The sequence below is a fragment of the Rutilus rutilus genome, assembly GCF_951802725.1.
Source record: "Rutilus rutilus genome assembly, chromosome: 23".
Lineage (NCBI taxonomy): Eukaryota > Metazoa > Chordata > Actinopteri > Cypriniformes > Leuciscidae > Rutilus > Rutilus rutilus.
Window position 1 is genome coordinate 4052929 of NC_140233.1, and position 25491 is coordinate 4078419.

Here is a 25491-nt window from a genome sequence, read left to right on the forward strand (position 1 = left end):
AATTGCATGAAATAAAGTCACAATTGTGAGATATAAAGTCAGAATTGCGTGATATAAAGTCAGAATTGCGTGTTATAAAGTCAGAATTGTGAGATATAAAGTCAGAATTGCGTGTTATAAAGTCAGAATTGCGAGATTTAAAGTCGGAATTGCGTGTTATAAAGTCAGAATTGCGAGATTTAAAGTCAGAATTGCGTGATATAAAGTCAGAATTGCGAGATATAAAGTCAGAATTGAGAGATTTAAAGTCAGAATTGCGTGTTATAAAGTCAGAATTGCGTGATATAAAGTCAGAATTGCGAGATTTAAAGTCAGAATTGCGTGATATAAAGTCAGAATTGCGAGATATAGAGTCGGAATTGCGTGTTATAAAGTCAGAATTGCGAGATTTAAAGTCAGAATTGCGTGTTATAAAGTCAGAGTTGCGAGATATAAAGTCAGAATTGCATGATATAAAGTAGCAATTGTGAGATATAAAGTCAGAATTGCGAGATATAAACTATTCTGAGATTCCTTAGAATTGGACTTTATATCTCACAATTGTGAGTTTATATCTCACAATTCTGAGAAAAGATGTCAAAATTGCGAGATATAAACTCGCAATTATGTGTTATAAAGTCAGAATTGCGTGATATAAAGTCGCAATTGTGAGATATAAAGTCAGAATTGCGAGATATAAAGTCAGAATTGCGTGAAATAAAGTCGCAATTGTGAGATATAAAGTCAGAATTGCGAGATTTAAAGTCAGAATTGCGTGATATAAAGTCAGAATTGCGTGTTATAAAGTCAGAATTGTGAGATATAAGGTCAGAATTGCATGTTATAAAGTCAGAATTGCGTGTTATAAAGTCAGAATTGCGTGTTATAAAGTCAGAATTGCGAGATTTAAAGTCGGAATTGTGTGATATAAAGTCAGAATTGCGAGATATAAAGTCAGAATTGCGAGATTTAAAGTCAGAATTGCGTGATATAAAGTCAGAATTGCGTGTTATAAAGTCAGAATTGTGAGATATAAAGTCAGAATTGCGTGTTATAAAGTCAGAATTGCGTGTTATAAAGTCAGAATTGCGTGTTATAAAGTCAGAATTGCGAGATTTAAAGTCAGAATTGCGTGATATAAAGTCAGAATTGCGAGATATAAAGTCAGAATTGCGAGATTTAAAGTCAGAATTGCGTGTTATAAAGTCAGAATTGCGTGATATAAAGTCAAAATTGCGAGATTTAAAGTCAGAATTGCGTGATATAAAGTCAGAATTGCGAGATATAAAGTCGGAATTGCGTGTTATAAAGTCAGAATTGCGAGAATTAAAGTCAGAATTGCGAGATTTAAAGTCAGAATTGCGTGTTATAAAGTCAGAATTGCGAGATCTAAAGTCAGAATTGCATGATATAAAGTCAGAATTGCGTTATAAAGTCAGAATTGCGAGATTTAAAGTCAGAATTGCGAGATTTAAAGTCAGAATTGCGTGTTATAAAGTCAGAATTGCATGATATAAAGTCAGAATTGCGAGATATAAAGTCAGAATTGCGAGATATAAAGTCAGAATTGCGTGTTATAAAGTCAGAATTGCGAGATCTAAAGTCAGAATTGCATGATATAAAGTCAGAATTGCGTTATAAAGTCAGAATTGCGAGATTTAAAGTCAGAATTGCGTGATATAAAGTCAGAATTGCGAGATATAGAGTCGGAATTGCGTGTTATAAAGTCAGAATTGCGAGATTTAAAGTCAGAATTGCGAGATTTAAAGTCAGAATTGCGTGTTATAAAGTCAGAGTTGCGAGATATAAAGTCAGAATTGCATGATATAAAGTAGCAATTGTGAGATATAAAGTCAGAATTGCGAGATATAAACTATTCTGAGATTCCTTAGAATTGGACTTTATATCTCACAATTGTGAGTTTATATCTCACAATTCTGAGAAAAGATGTCAAAATTGCGAGATATAAACTCGCAATTATGTGTTATAAAGTCAGAATTGCGTGATATAAAGTCGCAATTGTGAGATATAAAGTCAGAATTGCGAGATATAAAGTCAGAATTGCGTGAAATAAAGTCGCAATTGTGAGATATAAAGTCAGAATTGCGAGATTTAAAGTCAGAATTGCGTGATATAAAGTCAGAATTGCGTGTTATAAAGTCAGAATTGTGAGATATAAAGTCAGAATTGCATGTTATAAAGTCAGAATTGCGTGTTATAAAGTCAGAATTGCGTGTTATAAAGTCAGAATTGCGAGATTTAAAGTCGGAATTGTGTGATATAAAGTCAGAATTGCGAGATATAAAGTCAGAATTGCGAGATTTAAAGTCAGAATTGCGTGATATAAAGTCAGAATTGCGTGTTATAAAGTCAGAATTGTGAGATATAAAGTCAGAATTGCGTGTTATAAAGTCAGAATTGCGTGTTATAAAGTCAGAATTGCGTGTTATAAAGTCAGAATTGCGAGATTTAAAGTCAGAATTGCGTGATATAAAGTCAGAATTGCGAGATATAAAGTCAGAATTGCGAGATTTAAAGTCAGAATTGCGTGTTATAAAGTCAGAATTGCGTGATATAAAGTCAAAATTGCGAGATTTAAAGTCAGAATTGCGTGATATAAAGTCAGAATTGCGAGATATAAAGTCGGAATTGCGTGTTATAAAGTCAGAATTGCGAGAATTAAAGTCAGAATTGCGAGATTTAAAGTCAGAATTGCGTGTTATAAAGTCAGAATTGCGAGATCTAAAGTCAGAATTGCATGATATAAAGTCAGAATTGCGTTATAAAGTCAGAATTGCGAGATTTAAAGTCAGAATTGCGAGATTTAAAGTCAGAATTGCGTGTTATAAAGTCAGAATTGCATGATATAAAGTCAGAATTGCGAGATATAAAGTCAGAATTGCGAGATATAAAGTCAGAATTGCGTGTTATAAAGTCAGAATTGTGTGATATAAACTATTCTGAGGTCAAAAAAAAAAAAGATTCCTTAGAATTGGACTTTATATCTCACAATTGTGAGAAAAGATGTCGAAATTGTGAGATATAAATTCTGACTTTATATCTCGCAATTCTGACTTTATATCTCGCAATTCTGACTTTATATCTCGCAATTCTGACTTTATTTCACGCAATTCTGACTTTATATCTCGCAATTCTGACTTTATATCTCGCAATTCTGACTTTATTTCTCGCAATTCTGACTTTATATCTCACAATTCTGACTTTATATCTCGCAATTCTGACTTTATTTCTCGCAATTCTGACTTTATATCTCGCAATTCTGACTTTATATCTCGCAATTCTGACTTTATATCTCGCAATTCTGACTTTTTCACGCAATTCTGACTTTATTTCACGCAATTCTGACTTTATATCTCGCAATTCTGACTTTATATCTCGCAATTCTGACTTTATTTCTCGCAATTCTGACTTTATATCTCGCAATTCTGACTTTTTCACGCAATTCTGACTTTATTTCACGCAATTCTGACTTTATATCTCGCAATTCTGACTTTATATCTCGCAATTCTATATCTCGCAATTCTGACTTTATATCTCGCAATTCTGACTTTATATCTCGCAATTCTGACTTTATTTCACGCAATTCTGACTTTATATCTCGCAATTCTGACTTTATAACACGCAATTCTGACTTTAAATCTCGCAATTCTGACTTTATAACACAATTCTGACTTTATATCTCGCAATTCTGACTTTATATCTCGCAATTCTGACTTTATATCTCGCAATGCTGACTTTATATCACGCAATTCTGACTTTATATCTCGCAATTCTGACTTTATAACACGCAATTCTGACTTTAAATCTCGCAATTCTGACTTTATAACACAATTCTGACTTTATTTCACGCAATTCTGACTTTATATCTCGCAATTCTGACTTTATAACACGCAATTTCGACTTTATTTCACGCAATTCTGACTTTATATCTCGCAATTCTGAGAAATAAATTCGCAATTATCTTTTAAAATGTTTTATTCTGTGGCGGAAACAAGCTTCCATAATAATGTAAGCAAAGTAAACGGTGATTACAAGGTGTTTGGTTTCATATCTGTATCTAATTGATGACTAGTCTATTCTTGGGCGATGGTTTAGACATCTATTAAATTTTCACTGACAGCCCTAATTTCGCCTTGTTTTAGGCTAGACGTCTGCGCTGTGTTTGGACGGCCATTAGACGTCTTTTAAACGTAAAATTGCTTGCTGGGAGATGGCATCCATCTTGAATAAGTCATTTGGTGTTTAGTCTTTTTTGTAATGGGAACCGACACAACATTTTTTTTGTGTGTGTTGAGGAAATCATACGGATTTGTGGGAGTGAAGGAAGAGATCGATTTTCATTTTTTTGGGTAATTTACCCTTAAAGATTCCATCCAACAATGAAAGATGATCTGCTAATAACATGTAATTTTGGTGAACATCCTCTGAGAATAAAACCTTCCTAGGCGATTAAGTAACTGTAGCCTTTACTCTTATGATCTGAAAGTGAGTTGAAGTTCACATATTTGACAAATAAATGGAATTGCCAACAGCTGAGGTAATAATAATCAGAGTTTACCATCTCGAAACGCCTGCAGTGAAACCCTGTGCGAACACGCACGTCTTTAAAACACTCGAGTTTATGGCAAGCCATTTTAACTTTTATTAATTTCCAGGATATGAATTCTTGATATCAACAATTCAATTTTCACTAGTTCAAATGATAGTTATTGATATCAGGAATTAGATATAATTTTGATATCAATAATTCCATTTTCACTAGTGACAATGTTCATTTCTGATATCATAAATGTGATTGTTACTAGTAAGAAAGCCGTTTTAGACATCTGAAATTATATTAATATTAGAAATACATTTTCAGATATCAAAAATTTACATTTTTACTAGTAGCAATTCAATTGTTGATATCAGGAATTCACATTTTTACTAGTAACAATGTAATTATTGATATCAAAAATTATATTTCTACTAGTAAGAAATACAAAGCATATGTGTATTCGGAATTTCAACTAGTAACTAAGAAATCAATTCTTGATATCAACAATTGAATTTGAATGGCATTTCACTAGTGAAAATACAATTACAGATATCAAGAATTATAATTATTGATATCTAGAATGAGCATTTTATCTAGTAAAAATGTAATTGTTGATATCTAGAATTAGCATTGTTAGTGGAAATGTAATTTCTGATATCAGTAACTATAATTTGAACTAGTGAAAAATTGAATCGCTGATATCAAGAATTCATATCCTGGAAATTAATAAAAGTTAAAACAGCTTGCCATATATGAGTTTCTGAAGGACAGCGTTTTATCTCGAGGTCATGAACCTGGTTAGAAGTCTCAAACTGAAGGATTTTCTCAGATTTGCACGAATGGCTTTGAGCCTACGTGCTGCATTCACTGCATGAATGACGTCAGCACATTATCTACACTAATCATGTACTTCCGCAATAAAATCCAGTTAACTGCGACCACCTCGAGCACATGCACCAGTTCAAGAGTCGGATAGAGATTCATTTACAGCAATATGCGCAGTTGCAGTTAACAAACATAAGATGTTAGTTCAGATTTGTGTTGATCAATATTGTCTTATAACCTCTAACACTTTACACGTGTTGGTGATATATTGGTACTTCCCTTTTTTGGGTTGAAACTGGAATGTTAGGATTCAGATCAAGATAATACATGTGCAGTAGGCTACACCCCCATAGTCATATTTCTAAGTTATAGTCTTCAGGGTTAAATGAGGATAACCCTTTCATGACATCAGAGCACACCTTTCAATACACCACATGTACCTTTTACTGCACTTTTTCTACAGGGATTCAATTATTAACCTATGAACACTAGATGCACGTGCTCAAGTTGAGTAGGTCCAAACCATCCCAGGTAATGTCGTTCGGTACCACGTGACGTCACGATCGATGATTCTACGGTAGTGGGCAGAAAAAGCCACGTCACAGCTCTCTTCATAGCAACAGTAGAGTATGACCTACATGTATTAACCATCCCAAGGGCAAAATCAAGTATCTATTAAAATTAATAACCCTACCCGTCGTGTTCCCGAGGGTAATACCTGCTTTTCTGCTGTGCTCGACAAAAAAAACTGAAGAAAACTGGGGCATATGGCCAATCCCCATTAATTCACAACTCAGACAGTGGCAAAAACAACAGATCATAAAAAATAAAACAAAAACTAAGATTATTAGAAGCAAAAAAGACACTTACGACAGCATTGTGTTTCATAAGATACACATTTATTGAATTTAAATTCAGACTTACCATGGAGCACACGTTTACAACTGTCAGAACAATTTTTAACATGCACACAACTATGACTATATCACACACATATCACATAAAAACATTATTCTTTTTTTTTCACCCCGACGATTTGGATTCCAAAGCGAATTCCAGCTTGGGAAGAGTGTAACCAGCACTGGCAAGGGAGTAGCTTGCGCAGTCATCTCCATAACGGGCAATGTCACATCCCAACCAACAGCACAAACTACTACCTCAGCCAGTACACGGATAAATCGCGTTCGGGACCCCGTAGAACGCAGGGAATTCGAATCCATTTAAAAAGAATTCCAAGAATTCGAGCTGGACGTTCCAGAGCGCGCGAAGATTCCGAGCTGAATGGTCGTAGTACTCGTCTCGTGAGCGGGCTACACTCCCTTCAGCTGCTCCGTCATTGGCTGGGAGCGCAGCCAATGGGGTGTCAGAGGGACACCGCCCACGACACACACACCCCCAAAAGTGGCCACGCCTCCGGCATTCTTCAGCCAATGGCGCTGTCCTGACTTCACATGAGACTTTGAGCACGTGATTTTGAATGAGTTGATTTTTTTTTTTTTTTTTTTGGATTGACACTCACTTACTGTAAAGATCTCATAAGAAAAGACCTGCTATGCGTAACAAAAAAAAGCCCTTAAATTATATAATCTTATGAAGGTATTTTTTTTGTTGATAACCCCCTTGGGTAATATTTTATTGATTATTGAATTCCCTTTTTGTTCTTTTTGTTTCTTTAGGACTATGGTGTTTATCTATACTGTTTGCTGCTATGTGGACTTCTTTGAAATGTAATAAGATTTGTCTTTCTGAGGTTTTCTTTTAAGGTATTTTGTATGTTTCTTTAAGCAATAGAAGAAGAAAAAACATCAACTTACTGTAAAGAAGGAACAGAAGTACTGAGACGAGATAACCCTTTATCTGTCGCCCCTCTTTCTGATAATAGACATGAAAAAGGACTATCCAAACTTAAATGGTAGTAACTCAAGAATGCTTTGTAATATAGACCTAAGCTTTATAGAAGACTGCTGAGTAGCAGATTATTGCTGAAAATTATAAGTTTAAATGTACTGTAAATCAAATGTACTGTACAAAACCTTTATTTTATTTTATGTATGTATGTATGTATGTATGTATGTATGTATGTATGTATGTATGTATGTTTTTCAGATAATAAAAAAACAGTATATATATATATATATATATATATATATATATATATATATATATATATATAACAAAAATATATAAAAATATAACAAAATTATTTTTACCCTAAATTACTATAAAATCAAAGCCATATATCCAACCAAGTTGTGTGCCAAATTTGAAGCTGATATCACAAAAATTGAAGTTCCTATGGGATTTTGTTTAGGGGTTGTACCAAAAACATCACATAGAACTGTTTTACTGCATTCTCCTGTAACAAATTAATAAATTTCAGTCCAAATATCACTTCTATCACAAAATATAGAACCTTGAGACCTCAGACGATATGTGTTTTGTCATGATTAAAGGGTTTTGGTTATAAAGCAGTTCAAATAAACGTTGTAATATGAAACCTGACTCCGCCCACAAGGGGAGGAGTCCGCAAAAACAGTTTAGAGTAAACATCCGATTTCAAAACGGTTTTCACCGAATTAATTCTGAGTTCGTAAGCTTTCAAATGATACCTAATTTAATAAAAATAAAAAAAGTGATTAATAACGAGCACCACGTGTCCCGCTATAGTACGTTAACTTGCCAAATTACATATTTTGTACAGGCATTTTCAGATAATAAAAAAAAACAATTCAATAAAAATATCTTATAAAACGGATAGTTCTGGTCCTGGATGCTGATTGGCCAATACAGCGTTTCAGAGGCAAAATGGCTTCGTCCAAAACCCTGTTAACTCAAAAGTGACGACAATTTTTAATGATAATCTAATTGTTTTTTTTTGGCTGTAAAGCAAATGCAAGTGAAATCAGGTCATCCATGTGCAGACTTCATTTCAGGATTAAGATTTTAGGTAAAATGTATTAATGTAGATTTGATAACATTTTAGGTGAAGTTTTTTACTCAGTTTTTGTCTCGTTTTAAATGGTTTGTGGTCAAATGCATTTTTCAACGTTCAAATATTCTCAAAGTTTCTCAGTTAATATGAAATCATAAATGTACTGCACAAGCATGCATTATTATAAAATAGTTTAAAGTAGTTTTAGATGCAGTATGCACTTATATAATGCTCCATGAACAGCTTGAAACGTTTGTTTCATAGTCATATTTGAGCGTAAATGATCTTCTGGAAGTGAAATATGTTTAATGAATAACCAGATGAGCGATGCGTTTGATGTTCATAGAACTGTACCATTTATTATTGTACACACACCGGGTTCAACCCTTCTCAATGCGGCTAAAGATGACGTGGAATGTTACAGTAACATCTTGCATAAAATTCATTGCTGTTGAGAAAATTTCACAAAAAAAGAAAAGAAAAAAAGACCATCCTTCATGTATTTATTATTACGATGTTTCCGTTCTCTCTTTTTAAATGATTTTTTTTGGATTTGATTTTTTTAATCCAAATACGTTATTCTTAATTACATCTTTAACACTATCACCAAACACTGTACATTAAGGGGGGGGGAGAAAAACCAGAAAACCCATAAAAACAACAAACACTGCAAATTTACCGTAGCAGTTAATACATCGTTAAAGTCGGCCAATCAGAGTCTACCGTCAGCTCGAATTAGAAGAAGCTTAGAATGATGGGATTTGGAGCTGTCGATCAACAGTTTGCCATGACGATGGAGTCCTCGCGCGTGGTGTATGAAACAGTCACATTCATGTTCGCGGTGGAATAAAAACGTTCAGTCACGATTCGCCGTTCTGCACTTTGGAGACGGGCGGTTGCATGAAGTCTTTGAAGGGCCCGAGGGCGTCTCTGAGGGCGGAGCTCACTTCAGGAGACGAGCATGTGATGCACTCCACCAGCGTCGGGTACAGCGCGATCACCTGAGCCCACACGTTCCCATCCACTGACGCCCGGACAGGGAAGAGGAAGAGGAAGAGGAAGAGGAAGAGGAAGAGGAAGAGGAAGAGGAAGAGGAAGAGGAAGAGATGAGCACAAACAAGGATGCAAAACTTGACATTAACACTCGCCAAATGTGTGTGTATGTTTAACGGTCGCTCCTACTAGCCACTTTTAAGGTTGAGTTTTATATATATAATACATAAATTGGTAACACTTCAACTAATTTTAACTAATGAACCTTATTGTAATGTATTAACTAACATTAACAAAGATCCTGTAACATGTATTGCTCATTATTAAAAATACAGCTGTTGTTCATGTTAGTTCACTAATGTTAATACAACCTTTGATTTTGATAATGTATTAGTAAATTAATATTTACTAGGATTAATTAATGCTGTAGAAGTATTGATTTTCTTAGTTCATGTTAACTAATGAACCTTATTGTAGCGTTACCTACACATTTTTCAATTTTAGTCTTTTAATAAGGTATCTGAAATAAACTAAGTGCAATTGATTGATTGAAATACTAATTTCCCGCAGAATAGATACACTTTGCTCTTTCTCTCTCTCTCTAATCTCTCCGACGGCGAGAGACACACAAACCCGCCTCTCCTCACTCACTGACTCACTCGCTCCGGATGAATATTGCTGCCGTTACAGGGCTTGATAATGTTCATAACATTATTTATTCCCGCAGATTTTGTGCTCAAACACCCAAAGTGCAGCACATAAAGCCGCCTCTCAGGACTAAATTGAGTTCTTTTCGCTGCTTATTGCGCTTAAACAGCCAAACACACACAAAATAATGTAAATTTGACAGTCTTGGCGAGTTTTCACGTAAACACAGTCAGTTGTGTTTTAAGTGAATGTAAACAGTTGTTGTGTAACAGTGTAATGGATCTGTGCGTCAGGTCTTAAAGTGACAGCAGCCTAATAAACCTGCTGCCAAACTATGAGATTATATTAACCCTAAAACTGGCAATGTGATCTGGGCGTAACATAGTTTTTGTCGTCTTTTGTGGGGCGTAAGAATGATTTTTTCATCAAATCCTTGAGTATGCTGGTCACATGATTTGTTTAAAAAAAAATTTGTGATTAATTAGTCAGCCTGACCTAAATCCATAAAATAAATCCTTGAGATAAGTAAATATATATTAAACTTACTTTTCTTTTGAAAAACACTGCTAACATTAATTATGAACATTGTCTTAAGGTGCTGAAAAAGAAAATGTATAAAAATGTTGTTCATGTTGTTATTTAGCACGGTTTGAAATATATGTTACACCTGAGTCACACTGCCACTTTTGGGTATAAAAAAGGCATTAACTTTGTATTCATTTTTGTAACAATCTTTGTATTCTGAGGTATTTTTATTTACTTTTTACAAATTATAAAATGTACAGGTTAAACTTATACAGCCTGTCTGTCTTGAGTATGCTGGTCACATGATTTGCTTCAAGTTATCTGTGATCAATTAGTCACCTGACCTAAATCCAACATTTTTTATACCCTAAACAGGCAATGTGATCTGGGAGTCACAACTCATAAAATCCAAAATACATAAAAATTTTCTAAAATTATTTTGGATATGACTTGATATCATGTAAAAAAATGACATGAAATTATTTGTTGCTTATCATTTTCTACTCTTGCCTGTTTAAGGGTTAAAAATATCTATATGGTGGTTTTTCCCCATGGTATTGATGTCAGAATTGTGACCAGAGAAAATGGCAAGTAACTTTGGAAAACCACTAGCCACAGTGTGAAAGGTTAATGCCAAGCCCTGCCTATGATGCCTCAAAATGCTGTCTAGGTAGGCGACTCACTAGGTTTTGAGACGGAATAAAATCTTTTGTTTCACGTTTATGTTTCACGTAAATGCAGAAGTTCGTCATGGTTGTGTTCAAACCCGTCTCACCGTTCTCTGGCTGAGTCTTTTTCAAGGAATCCATGAGTGTGCTGATGGCTTTTAACACAAAGATGATCTCAGTCACTTGTTGCCTAGAGGATTAAAAAAAAAACAAATAGTGAAGAACGCTCAGAATCAAGTCCTGTGCAGTTTAGTTAGTGGAAACATGGTGAAAGCGAATGTTGTGAGTATGTCCAGCGCACATTTCTATGAAAGCTCGTTTCTGCCACAGAATAAAAGATAAAAAGGCTTTTTTTCAAGCTTTCATAAACATTTCATCCCAAAAGCCAAAGAAATAAAATAATCATCTTGCATTAAGAATGTAAACCTAATTTTAGATTTTTATTTTTTGTTGCATTGTGATATTATTTTCATGACAATAAAGCACATTTATTCATTAAATTAATGGCAAAAATAGAATTCTCATTGTAATGCAAAACAAATAAAAACATTTTGATAGGCCTATATTATTTTAATTAGTATTTATAACATAGCATTTTTTTTCTCTCCAGATTTTACTATTATAATAATAATGATTTTTTTTATCACAGCAATTTGAGAAGGAAAATTTGCTTGTATGCCAAAACAATTAAACTACCCAAAAATTAAAGATCGACCGATAATCGGTTTTACCGATATTTTGCATCGGTTTTGCAATATCGGATTCACCGATAAATGTAGAATCCTAAAAAATATGCTTTTCTTCATTCAATTCACTATTATTTGTATAGCGCTTTTCACAGAGATAGTTTCAAAGCAGCATTACAGAAAATGCACGTTCCATTGATACAATGTCTTTTAAGCAATAAACAGAGAACCTAGCCTTAAATCCTTTATGCTAACCGATAATTCTTTATATTTGAAAGCCGATTACCGATATATTGGCCGATAAATCTAAATCCAAATTTTTATATAATTTTTGAGAGCCTGATTACAAAAACATCAAGTCTCATCATGTCCTAAACACACAATCATAATGTTATCAGGCCGATAACGATAACATTAAAAACGAACATATATCCGCCGATACGGATATATCGTGCATCCCTAATTTTTTTCTTTATGCAAAATGTTTATTGGGGGGGAGGGGCAGGAAAAGAGTCCTATTTTGAAAGGCTCAGTGTGTGTGTGTGTTCCCGTGAGCTGACCTGGGCAGCGGGCAGCGTCCACTGAGTCTCTCGTCCTCCACGAAGCGTCGGAGCACGTCTTGCGCCCGTTGCAGAAGCACTGACAGAGCCATACGGGAGATGTAGCCCTCCTGCGGCGTCGACACCTTATTACTGAAGGAGAACTGCAGGAGCGTCTCGAAACACACTTTAGAGAACTCCTCTCGCATACGGATGTCCATTTCAGCCTCTGACCGGGACGAGAGAGACCGTTAGTGCATTCATACTCCAGTCCCTGCTTCATACAGTTATCGAACGACTTTAAAGGGGTCATGAATTAGGAAATCGAATTTTCCTTGATCTTTTGACATATGAGAGCTCATTGTGCTATAAAAATATCCTGTAAGTTTCAGAACTCAAAACAAATGAGGAACATTTGTCCAAAAACAGCTTTTATTGAAAGCAAGGCCAGAAATGACTCGTTTCGGATTTTGTCACATTATGAGGTCATAGTTAGATCGACGCCTACTTCTACATCATCGCCTCTTTAGCCCCGCCCACCAATTCGCACATCACGTAGCAGTAAATACAGGACGGATGCAAACACAGGATTACTCAAGCAACAAAACCACAGAGACGCATCTGAGGATTACAAGACGTTTTGAAGTGCAAAGTTGTGGAAAAACACAGTCTCTGCATTTCCAACCTTGTGATCGTACCATTAAGAAAGCATGGATGAACTTCATTTTTAATAGTTGTGATTTGCTGTGCTTTCATTTGCTTCGGCATTCATGGGGTTAATGTGTTGGATTATCAGATCCATATAATCAAAGATGCGGATAAATGAGATGTTTAGTGAAGTTTAAGATGTTAAATAATGTGAGTTTAGAGTTAAGTGTATTTGTTTTTGTGTAGACGTGTTTATTTGTCATGTTTTTGTATCCAGCAATGTATTGTATAGTTGTGTATGTGTATCTTATGGTCATGCATATGCATATTTATATTGTTTAACTAGTCCTGGTCAAAAATAATTATATTGTTTGTATTTTGTGTATTGTACCCTCAAGAATAATAAAAAAAAAAACGTACAATACGCTGCTTTTGCTATTGTTTTGAACGAATAACAGCTTCAGCGAGTGTCATCTTCTGTTTTGTCATCATACAATGTATACGTCTTTCACTTTATCATAAAGGATGAACTATGAATAGCCTATAAGAACGACAGTGTGACAAACTATGGTACATTCATTCATAATTCACACGCAAGTCATCCTTTGTCAAATATAACTGTGGTAACTCCAAGTACTTACTTATTTTAATATGCAAAACTGTAACCCAATCATAGCAGTGGGCGTTTACTTCCAAGTCTTGAATGCGACACGCCCATCAAAACGTGTGTTTGAAAGAGAGGGTCAAAAACAGGACAGAAAATAGCTTATTATTTCTAAATTAGGAGGTTTTTTTTATGTAAAAACCTTGATAACATTATACAATTTTAGAAAATGCAGTTCATGACCCCTTTAATGTCATTCTGTTCCTCACACATCGCTATCATATGAAGTCTTGGATCATAGTGCATGAGTCTTATGGACTACTTGATGCTTTTATGATCTTGACTATCTTCTTGGCATGCATGCAACAAAAAAAACAGCAGCATGAACATTCTTCCTAACATCTTCTTTTGAGTGAGTAAATGACAGGATCTGTGAATATGTGAGATCAGTTAACAGATTGTGAATCGGACGGGTTGATTCATCATCCTCTGTACCTGTGAACGATGAAGACTGGGAGTGAATCGATCCTCTGTTGAGCATGCTCATGATACGACCTACGAACTCTTTGGGTATGAAATTGGCAAATGGCAAAATCTCTGTGCTGATCAACTGCACCACCTAGAGGACAGAAAAAACAATGGAAAAAAATTTATTTAAATGTAATATATATTTTGTACACAGTAGTGGCCAAAAGTGATGTCGGATATTTGTGTTTAATGACCCTTACAAGTTCGATTAAACCATCCATATATGAGAAGAAAAAAAAAAAAAGAAAAAAAAATTTTATATATATATATATATATGTATAAAAAATGTATATGAGGGAAGAACAAACATTAACTTGGTTAATGTATTTATCTGACAAAATTATTCGGCAACTACAGCTACATGTTTTATTTTACTATAAATAAATAAAAAATGCATAGAAAAAGCAAACATTGACTATACAATATTTCATAGGTTCTCTTTTGTTTTTGCATGTGTTCATAATTTCTTTGTATGACAGCTTGTTAAAAAAATCGGCACAATTTGTCATGTTTCATTGCGTTTTTTCCCCCCACAAATAAAACAATCGACTCAATCGCACAACTACACAATATGCTTAAAAAATCTTTAACACATTTTTAATAATATATGAATAAAAAGGGTTAAGATGTCAATTTTCCTATTCTGGACATCACTTTTGGCCACTAATATGTACACAGAATTACTGCATGTTAAAGGGATACTCCACTTTTTTTGGAAATAGGCTCATTTTACAACTCCCCCAGAGTTAAACAGTTGAGTTTGACCGTTTTCGAATCCATTCAGCCGATCTCCGGGTCTGGCGGTACCACTTTTAGCATAGCTTAGCATAGATCATTGAATCGGACAGGACCATTAGCATCTCTCTCAAAAAAATGACCAAAGAGTTTAGATATTTTTCCTATTTAAAACTTGACTCTTCTGTAGTTACATCGTGTACTAAGACCGACGGAAAATGTAAAGTTGCGATTTTCTAGGCTGATATGGCTAGGAACTATACTCTCATTCCTGCGTAATAATCAAGAAACTTTGCTGCCGTACCATGAGTGCAGCAGGCGTAATGATATGACGCAGCGCCTGAAAATAGGTCTAATAGGTTAGACAAACTTAGTCCCGGTCACGTTGGAAGTTACTGAGCTGGGGACTATTTTCAGGCGCTGCGTCATATCATTACGCATTGATTATTACGCAGGAATGAGAGTATAGTTCCTAGCCATATCAGCCTAAAAAATCGCAACGTTACATTTTCCGTCGGTCTTAGTACACGATGTAACTACAGAAGAGTCAAGTTTTAAATAGGAATAATATCTAAACTCTTTGGTCATTTTTTTGAGAGAGATGCTAATGGTCCTGTCCGATTCAATGATCTATGCTAAGCTATGCTAAAAGTGGTACCGCCAGACCCGGAGATCGGCTGAATGGATTCGAAAACGGTCAAACTCAACTGTTTAACTCTGGGGGAGTTGTAAAATGAGCCTATTTCCAAAAAAAGTGGAGTATCCCTTTAACTGTATTTTAGACAATATATGCTTAATACACTAAATATCATTAATTTTATCAACACAAAATGTCCATATACCAGCCAGTTATATCAGCCTATCATGAATCAATCTTTTTTTTTTTAAATGCCATATATTAGCAATAATTCTCGAATTCCACTTCTGTGTTTTTCTGTTTGTTTCATAACAGTGAGATGAAATTACCTCCACATCTACAGCTTCGTTCCTCTGGAACTCCTGTATGGACAGATTATCTGGAGGTGTGCTGTGGGATACGAGAGGAAAGGAATTAAGCTCTGTGTTTGCGTTTAATATACCATGATATCATGATCCTGTTCAAAAGAAATTGAACACCTTTTGGTAAACAGGAAGTCCTCAAATGCGTTCGCCAGCTCCGGCCACATCGTGTCGAATTTGCCTGAGGATGCTTGTTGCCGGGCAACAGGGAGTCCAATGGAAAGCACTTTGAGCAGAGAGGAGACGGCCAGTTTCCAGGTGCTCTCAGCGGGACAGGCGTACTTCAGTCCCAGAGGAATCCTCACAGTCTAAACACAGAGAAGCTTCTGCTTTAAACGTGCACAGATACGCCTGTTGCTTTGACTGAGAACAGGTGGCCTTCAGTGTCTGAGATCGTGTTGAGAAGGTCTGACATGTTGCATAAATCTATGCAAAACTACTCATTCACAACTTAGCATGCCAAAAATAAACTAGATAAAGAGTTCAAGACAAACAGAGACTAGATAGATAGATAGTAGTGGTGGAACGGATCACAAAGCTCACGGTTCGGATCATTTACGTATATCATTGCGGATATATTATTACGGATCATTTATGTATGTATATTAGGGATGGGACTTTTTCTCGACAAAACGACCGACATTCGACACATGCTCCACTCGACAAAAAAAATAGAGTGTCGACATGTCGAGGGGGCGGGGCTTGTGGGATTTCCAAATTGCATTTTTTTTTTTTTGGCTTTTAATTTATTACATTTCCTCGGTTACTTTAACCTCGGTTCCCTGAGAGATAAGGGAACGAGTATTGCATTGCAAACGCTATGAGAACTCCTTTTCTCGAGAAAAGAACGACCATGGTGTGTAAACAGAAGCAGCAGCGGAAATATGCACGATCCGCGAGTGCTGAAGACGTTCTGCACGGCTTTGATGGGTGCGCAGGAGGACACAAATGGGCGGCGACAGCTTCTTACAGTGGCGGGAGCTTTTTCCTCAGCGCCGGCAACAGAAAGAGCGTTAACTGTACGTACGTACACACCGCCGTGTGAGCTGAGCTGCAAAGAAGCTCTGGCCGCCCTGTCAAGGACGCTTGTCAAAAAGTACGGGGAAGCTTGACCGCTCTGAATGGTGAGTGCGCGCTGCGCGCGGCCGGGACTCGCTCTCTCTCTCTGCTCGTGCGTGCGCGCTTAAAATTTCATATTTTGTTATGAACATTCACCCGCCAGTGTGGCGGATAGCCTTTTGAGATTTACTCGCCAAACAGAAAATCTACCCGCATTTGGCGCTTGGCGGGTGTTAATTTCAGACCCTGATGTAGAATATTTTCCACCCTCCGCATTGCTGCTGCTCTTTAAAAAAAAAAAGAAAAAAAAGGCCGACAATCCGACAAAAAGTCGACACATGGGCCTCGACAGTCGATTTCCCAAATCCCGTGTCGTTCCCATCCCTAATGTATATACATATACAGTATACACTTTGTTCACTGTAGAAATTAAATATAGTTTCATCTTTGCTAAAGCTGTATTTTGTAGTTTTATTAATATTAATGACACAGACAACAGTAGGATAAGGTGTGTGCTGTCACTTTAAGACCGGCTGCGAGGACCGAAAAAACTGACTAACAGCCGGTTTCTTTCTTAATTTTGTTTCTCTTTTGGTCACTTATGACATAAACGAGAGAATACTTGCCGAGACGGGCATTTAAACGGGTATTTTGTGTTTATGTGTCCGTTCAATCTCTCTCTCGCTCTCTTTGCGTGCGCTTCGAGTGCTGTACGTACAGATAACGCGCGAGTCCTGATTTTCTCTTCTTCTGCGTTTAAAATTGTTTGAATGTGTAAATTTGCAAGATAAAACACGTCCAAATTATTCATGTTTGCTAGCATGTTTCTAACATATATTAGCATGTTGCTAACATGATTTAACACATTGCTAACATGATTCACATGTTGCTACCATTTTGCTAACATGATTTAACACATTGCTAACATGATTCACATGTTGCTACCATTTTGCTAGCATGATTTAACACATGGCTAAGATGTTGGTGACAATAAGCATGTTGCTAACACGATTTAACATGTTGCTAGCACAATATAGCATATTGTTAACATGATTTAACACATTGCTACCATGTTGATAGCATGATTTAGCATGTTGCTAGCATGATTTAACATGTTGTTAACATAATTTACCACATTGGTAACATGATTTATTTAACGCATTGCTGATATGTTGGTGATATAACTAACATGTTGCTGCTAGCAGCATGATTTACCATGTTGATAGCACAATTTAACACGTTGGTAGCATGATATAGCATATTGTGATATAGCGATTTAACATAGCTACTATGTTGCTAGCATTATTTAACACATTGCTAACATGATTTAACACGTTGCTAGCATGATTTAACATCTTGCCACTATGATTAACATGTTGTTAACAAGATTTAACATGTTGCTAACATGATTTAACACATTTTAACTTGATTTAATATCTTGCTAGCATTATCTAACAGCTTGCTAACATGATTTAACACATTAGTAGCATGATTAGCATATCTTTATATTTGCTGCAGTCAGTCAGTCAGTTTTATAACTGTTATATATGTTTTTTTTGCTTAGTACCTTAATGATGTTTTGCAGGACTTTCTCTGTGATAACGGCTTTGTGACAGGCCGTTTTATGATAAAGATCGACCAGCACCTCCAGAGATCGCTCTGCAAACGGCACGTAGTTTAAGGCCACCCACTCCGCCTGGACACACACAGAGACATACACACATGAAATAAAGACAGTGGATTAAACATATTACAATGCATTATTAAAAGAACAAAACGTCTCCTCATCAGCCTCAAATACTTGTGAAATAACACAATATCAGAGGAGGATTGTGAATAGACACAATTATGTGTTATTGTCAACACATAAACACTTTGTTCAAACTAAAATCAGATTTTTATCCCCACTATCTGTAAAATGAGCGACAGGATTGAGCTGAAATGACTGGAAAAACAGCTTTCCACTTCAACACTAATAACATTTGTGTCAAATTGCGATGACAAGCTCCACATTTACTCTGACACGGTCCACAATATCAGATGAAAAGCAGCGACTACAGGCCAAACACACCACTGAAACACACTGATGCTGATATGAGCATTATCTGAATTACTGATCGACCGATAATCGGTTTTACCGATATTTTCCCAGATGTTTAAGCAATTTTCCATAATCGAGTATCGGTTTTGTTTTATCGGATTCACCGATAAATGGTGATAATCCGTCAAGTCCTGTCCCAATTAAGCTTTGATTTAAGAGAGACTTTACTGACCATTATTTATTAATGTAGAAGTGTGTTTTGTTATGAATGCAAGGAGACAGTGAAAGTACAGAAATTACAGTATAGAAAATAAGAGTTAGAACAGTTTTGTTCAGTTCAGTGCTTCAGTCAAAAACTGAAATAATATATATATCGGTTCTGTATATCGGTTATCAGGCATATAAACATATAAATCGTTATCGGTTATAAAAAGTCAATATCGGTCGATCTCTAATTTGAATTGGTCCAATTGCAAAAATAGTGACTTTATAATCAATTTCATCTTTATATGCATTAAAGGGCTTTATTGTGACCATGATACGAAGTTTGACATCTTAAGAAATGGTTAATGCTTATTTATTGTTTAACTACATATTTTTGGTTATTATATACATTCTGAACAGGGATGGACATTAACTTTTTTGTCCACCGGCCACTGTGGCTGGTGGATTTCAAAATCTACCAGCCACTCAATGTTTTTACCAGCCACTTTCTTGTTTTTAACCGACAATGTGTAACTGCATGTGAAAATTAATACTACAAGATCTACAATACTTAAGCAGTTTATTTAATCTCAAGTCTCAATGAAATACTGACATTTTCTCTTTCTCTCTTATATATATTTCTTTTTTACCTGGATGTGGCATTTGAATGATTCGTGGTCTTTTATGGCTTCCAGTTTTAGGTTTTTAGTCCCAACAATGACACTAGGGCTGGGCGATATGGACCAAAAGTCATATCCCGATTATTTAGGCTGAATATCGATATACGATATATATCCCGATATTTTTTCTGCAAAGTGAGAGCAAATGTTCAAAGTCAAAGCCAAATATGACATGTCAAGTAGTTTTTTATTGAAACCGGCTATTTCCACACACACAAGTACTGTCCCCCTTAACATAAATTGTAAGAAAATTACTAATAGTAAAGACTAGTACTAATAAATAAACATTAGGCCTATGCTAAAGCTATTAAATAGCAGTCCCAAACTAGTTTTTGTTAATACAATGTTGGTATGAGCCACTAGAGTCATTTAAAAATATAAAAAATAACACTAAGAAGAATTAAGTGGCATTTTGGGGTTAATATGGAAACGACAGTTACCATGGTGAATACACAATATTAACAATAACTGTTAATGAACCATGGAAACTGCTCCTGGTGAATAGTATGAAAATCATCCCTGCATTACTTTTATTTTGTGTAATTTACAACGTAACGGCGTTGCATGCTCGTAGTTTATTTTGCACTTTATATACAGTGAGGCGATACACAGCGCGCGGCGCCGCATTTGCGCGTGCAATTGAAGAGTGTTCGCTACGAGAACAGGATAACGGCTGGCGTGACAGGACAAGAAAGTCAGTTTTTCTGAGGTGAAAGACTTTATTTCAGCGTACACTTATGTCCTCTAAAAGTGTCCGCCGTCTGTGTGAAACAGTATATTTTTATTTACCCGCCACGGTGTCCGGTAGGTGAAGCGAGTTTACCCGCCACAACACAAAATCACCCGCATTTGGCTGGTGGCGGGTGCTAATTTCCATCCCTGATTCTGAACAATAGATAGAGCTACATAGTTTCAAGTCGCTTAGTCAAAGTGTTTTGAAGATACTAGAGGTCGACCGATTGATCGGTTTTGCCGATTATTCGGCACTGGAACAATCGGTTTTCTGCAAAAAAAAAATCCATCCCGATAGATTTTCCGGGTTGCGTCCGTAGCTGAAGCTGCTGAGAAGAGTCTGCTGCCGTTTACAGTACGAGAGCGGCCCCTAGAGGCGAAATAAAAACTCACTGACGCCTTGTGGAGTTTGTTTTGACACTAGACACTTTAGATGCGGAATTAAAATTCACATTTACGGTGTATACAGTGCACTACCGTACGTGCTTTCATATCATTAGAAAGTAAATAAATTGTTGGCTAGATGCTGCATTAGTAGAGAAAGAACAGCAGTATGTTTGCAGTCGAGGCCGAGAGGACGTTAATATTACTAGTACCTGTGTGGTGAAAATCCAGTTTTTAATGTTGTTTATATGTCTATGTGGTGTTTTTAATATGCTTTAAGACAAACCATGTGTAAATTCAAAAGTCGACACCATTGCTGAGTATTTCCTCCTTAAAACTGCAGTGAACCAAAGACAGTCTCAAACACACGCTTTGAAATCGCTGGTGTTTCTGACGTCACAAACTACCTTGTAACCAATCAGATCAACGTGTGATCGTCAACCAGTGGATCTCTGAGCTGAGTGAGTGAGTGGAGGCGGGGCTCATTTGCATATTCATAGAACCGCGTATACTAAATGAGGCAAGGGTGTCAAGTTACATTCAAGATATTTTAAGGCACGAAGATTTTTTTTTCAAGGAATCTTTTTTTAAATATGTAATTTTGGTGATCAAAGATGAGTTTTAAGGGATAAAATTGTTGACTAAAGGGGGACTTTAAAACAATGTGACAAAAATGCTGCATGCAAACCCGACCTAATTGTTTATTGCCACGATTTTTACGATAAATTTGCATTAGTTTATATCCAGCTGGTCGCTTTTATGCATTCATTATCCAGCAAAGTTGCATGTTTAAAGCAAGAGATGTGAGAAAGAGCATATTAACAAATCAGAAACATTCGATTTCAGTTCTTTTTTTTTTCATCACTGTAATACACATTTTGTTATTGTGATTAGATAACTATCAAGTGTTTAAAAAAAAAAAGCAAATGCAGCGCGAGAGTATACATACAATATACATATGCGTCTAATTTAATTGCTATGGCCTTTGTGTCGACCACTATCGGTCGACCTCCAAGCATCCTTGTCGTCCAATTCATAGATGTGCTACATGCAAATTGGTCAATCAAAAGGCTATTAATAACTTGTAAACTTTTTGTAAGTAGGTTTAACAAAATTGAAACCACCATGTGCTTTAAACTACACATAAGGCAATAAATTTAGGCTGTGTTCAGAATGGAGTAATAGCTTAATACTTGCTGAAAAGTGTGTAGTATATACTGCGTGCTACATGCTACAAAACAACAGCAAGCTAGTTTATTTTCAACATGTTGCAAGTTTAATCCAGTTATCATGTTGGAAACCGAAATGTTTATTTTCTGTTTAATACTAGTTTGTGTAAAATATCAGTCAAGGTGATGTTAAAAATGTATGGAAGGTCAAGTCAAGCACATTGCATTGTGGGAGACTGTATGTCATGTAGTGTTGTAGACTGTACATATTGATAAATGTACACATAATTCAAAGATTATAAGTTAAAAAGTGTACAAAATTAACTGTTGGTGGCGCTAGAGAGTTTGAAAAACTGGCATGATAGAAGTGGAGACTTTCCATTAAAAATGTCATAACTTTTCAACAGACAGTACTAAGAAACGCCATAAAATAACTGAAATTGTGGTTTATTTGGGCAGTTTTAAGATGAATGAATAGATGTGGCTGATGGAAATGAGCGGAGAAATGGCGTAAGAGTATGAAAAGAGCGAAGTTTGTCGTTTAGAGCAGTTAAATGGAGCTCAAGAGCAACCGAAGAGAAAAAGGAAGAGAAAACGAGGCAGAAAGCAGACGAGAGACGGAGATATAGAAAAAGACAGCGGAAGGGAGGAAGAACTCACCGGTGCAAACAGTTGGATCTAAAGTGGATCCGTATGAAGTACAAAAACAGAACAAGAGAAGAGCAGACAAATGTTTACTACCACTGCTGATCACAACCGCACAATGAAACTACTTTATACAATGACAACAACAAAAACTAACAAACGTTTGGTTTGAAAGTCATGTTTAAAAATACTTTGCGTTTAACCTGAGAGATGCGGTAATGTAGGTACAATTCATATCACAATATTCTCACAAATATATGTGTAATTTTTGAGACACAAAAACCCGAGATTATCTAAAGTAAAAGATTATGTTTTAAACATTTGAGTATTTCACATTTCTTTCCGGTTTGTAGATTTAACTGGTATACCGAGACCCAACCCTAGTGTTATTAAAGCTATAAATGTTTAAAACCCCTAAAAATGTTTGAAGTTGAATTTGAAAAGGAACAACGTGGTCCAAAGTATTCAGACATGACTAAAATAAAATAAAACCACAGCATGCAAAGACAAATATCTTCAAAAACAATCAGAAACAATGAGAGGGAAAGCCACTGAAAGTCTCTAAAATCCCCAAATATTCATGACAAAAGTGAAATGTTGTAATCCTAGAGCCTCATATAACTAAACAGGGAAGAAAAAACTGAAAAAAACAGCAAAGAAGTGTTTCAATGTGTGCATTCAAAACCCTAAAAACGCTCCAAAGATCATCTACTGCATCATCATATTGGGAAACAGACATGGAAATGAATGATGATGAGTGTATGTGTGGTGAGTCATAAAACAACGAAAACCAATTCCACCATCTTGAAAACAGCTGAAAAGTGAAGCCCATCCGAGGTGGAAACAGGACAGAGACTCACCTGGTTGTATTTGGCATTGGCCACGTGTTTGGTCTCCATCTTTCCGTACTGAGGAGGTTTACAGGAGAACTCTACGAACAACAGGAGCTGCTCAAAGATGGCGGGATACATCACCTGGAGATTCTCCGAACCCACACAGATTGCCTGGAACAATGACATACAATCTCAGTCAGACGTTCAGTCTTAATCACAATCAACTGATCCATCAAATTACACCATTTTCTGGTGTAAATGCAAGTCTGTTGGTCATTAGAGTTTGGTTTATTTGGTTGGTGAGGAAAATAAGGATGGGACTGAATAGATGCCTTGTCTAGTCATTCAACAACCAACTAGTGCTCGTGTGGTACTTGCATTAACAACGCAAATATATCGGCCCACAGTGGAAATCCAGACAACAGAAGCTTCAAAGAGTGAAAACGACCTCATGCAACCTAAAACAAACTCGACATTCCACTAGGAATGTTAACAGGCTACATTAAAGGGTTAGTTCACCCAAAAATGAAAATTATCCCATAATTTACTCTCCCTCAAGCCATCCTAGGTGTATATGACTTTCTTCTTTCAGCCAAACACATTAAAAAATGTCCTGGCTCTTCCAAGCTTTATAATGGGAGTGAATGGGGCCCAAAAAAGTGCATCCATCCATCATAAAAGTAATCCATATGACTCCAGGGGTTAATAAAGGCCTTCTGAAGCGAAGCCATGCGTTTTTGTAAAAAGAATATAAATTTATATAACTATTATCACTGGCTTCCGGTAACGGCCGTACACGAGTCGGGTTCAGGCGGAAGAGTGACCTCTGACCCGATGCCTGACGTATTGATGAACGTGAAGCTCAGAGGATAGAGCAAAACAAAACACCTTTAATGAAGTCTAAAATTAGAATTATTAAGAGAAATGAGAAATTATAAAGAGAAATGTCAGAGGAGCTTCAGTGATTTGTAAAGTTATACTTCACAAGTTTGTAAAGTTATAATTATGGATATTTTTCTTACAAAAATGTATGGCTTCGCTTCAGAAGGCCTTTATTAACCCCTGGAGTCGTATGGATTACTTTTATGATGGATGGATGCACTTTTTTGGGCCCCATTCACTCCCATTATAAAGCTTGGAAAAGCCAGAATATGTTTTGATGTGTTTGGCTGAAAGAAGAAAGTCATATACATCTAGGATGGCTTGAGGGTGAGTAAATCATGGGCTAATTTTCATTTTTGAGGGGAACTATACATTTAATTGTAATTGTATTTTGGTTTGGTGTGGTGTTTAATGTTTTTTGGCTATTTATGCTGTTGGAATATTGTTTAAATGGAAAGCACTTTGGCCAACTCAAGTTGTTTTTAAATGTGCTATACAAATAAACTAACTAACTTAAAGGTGCAGTGTGTAATATTTAGGAGGATCTGTTGACAGAAATGCATTATAATATACATAACTATGTTTTCAGTGGTGTATAAAGACCTTACATAATGAACCGTTATGTTTTTATTAGGCATTTCTCTCCACACACACCGCGGGTCTCCTTACATCCACATGTTTCTACGGTGGCCCTGAACAGACAAACGCGTTTCGTCACTATGTTGTTCTTCGTGCAAAGAAGCTTCAGCTAAAGTCAGCGAATAAAACACTGACACAATGATGAACAAGTAACAATAATATATTCGCAATAACTTATATTAACAATAATTTCTTAATTTATCGTTGTAAAGAAACCTCATTGCTGAACTGGCTACTCTCTGCTGTCTCAGACGACGACATCTTTTCCCGTCGGCCACCGTAACTTCTGTTGGGTGCAATTCACAACCTCACCACTAGATGCCGCTAAATATTACACAGTGCACCTTTAAGTAGGT

The 25491-nt window shown here is 36.0% G+C and overlaps 1 protein-coding gene across 4 annotated transcripts in view; it reads right to left on the minus strand.

Annotated features, from left to right (window-relative positions):
• Positions 1-8626: 8626 nt before the first annotated feature.
• The window catches only part of mon2 (MON2 homolog, regulator of endosome-to-Golgi trafficking), a 50175-nt gene continuing 33310 nt past the window's right edge, over positions 8627-25491 (minus strand). Inside the window, exons 27-35 of one of the 4 annotated variants that reach the window (XM_084396276.1) lie at positions 23642-23785; positions 22797-22814; positions 18494-18622; positions 15985-16175; positions 15835-15895; positions 14101-14224; positions 12375-12582; positions 11236-11318; positions 8627-9318 (exon numbers count right to left, since the gene is read on the minus strand). In XM_084396276.1, the coding sequence (XP_084252402.1) occupies positions 9155-9318; positions 11236-11318; positions 12375-12582; positions 14101-14224; positions 15835-15895; positions 15985-16175; positions 18494-18622; positions 22797-22814; positions 23642-23785 (1122 nt within the window). In that variant the 3' untranslated portion in view covers positions 8627-9154. Of the gene's footprint in view, positions 9319-11235; positions 11319-12374; positions 12583-13526; positions 13700-14100; positions 14225-15834; positions 15896-15984; positions 16176-18493; positions 18623-22796; positions 22815-23641; positions 23786-25491 lie in introns of those variants that run through there. The other 3 variants (XM_084396277.1, XM_084396278.1, XM_084396279.1) reach the window with 3 other exon arrangements.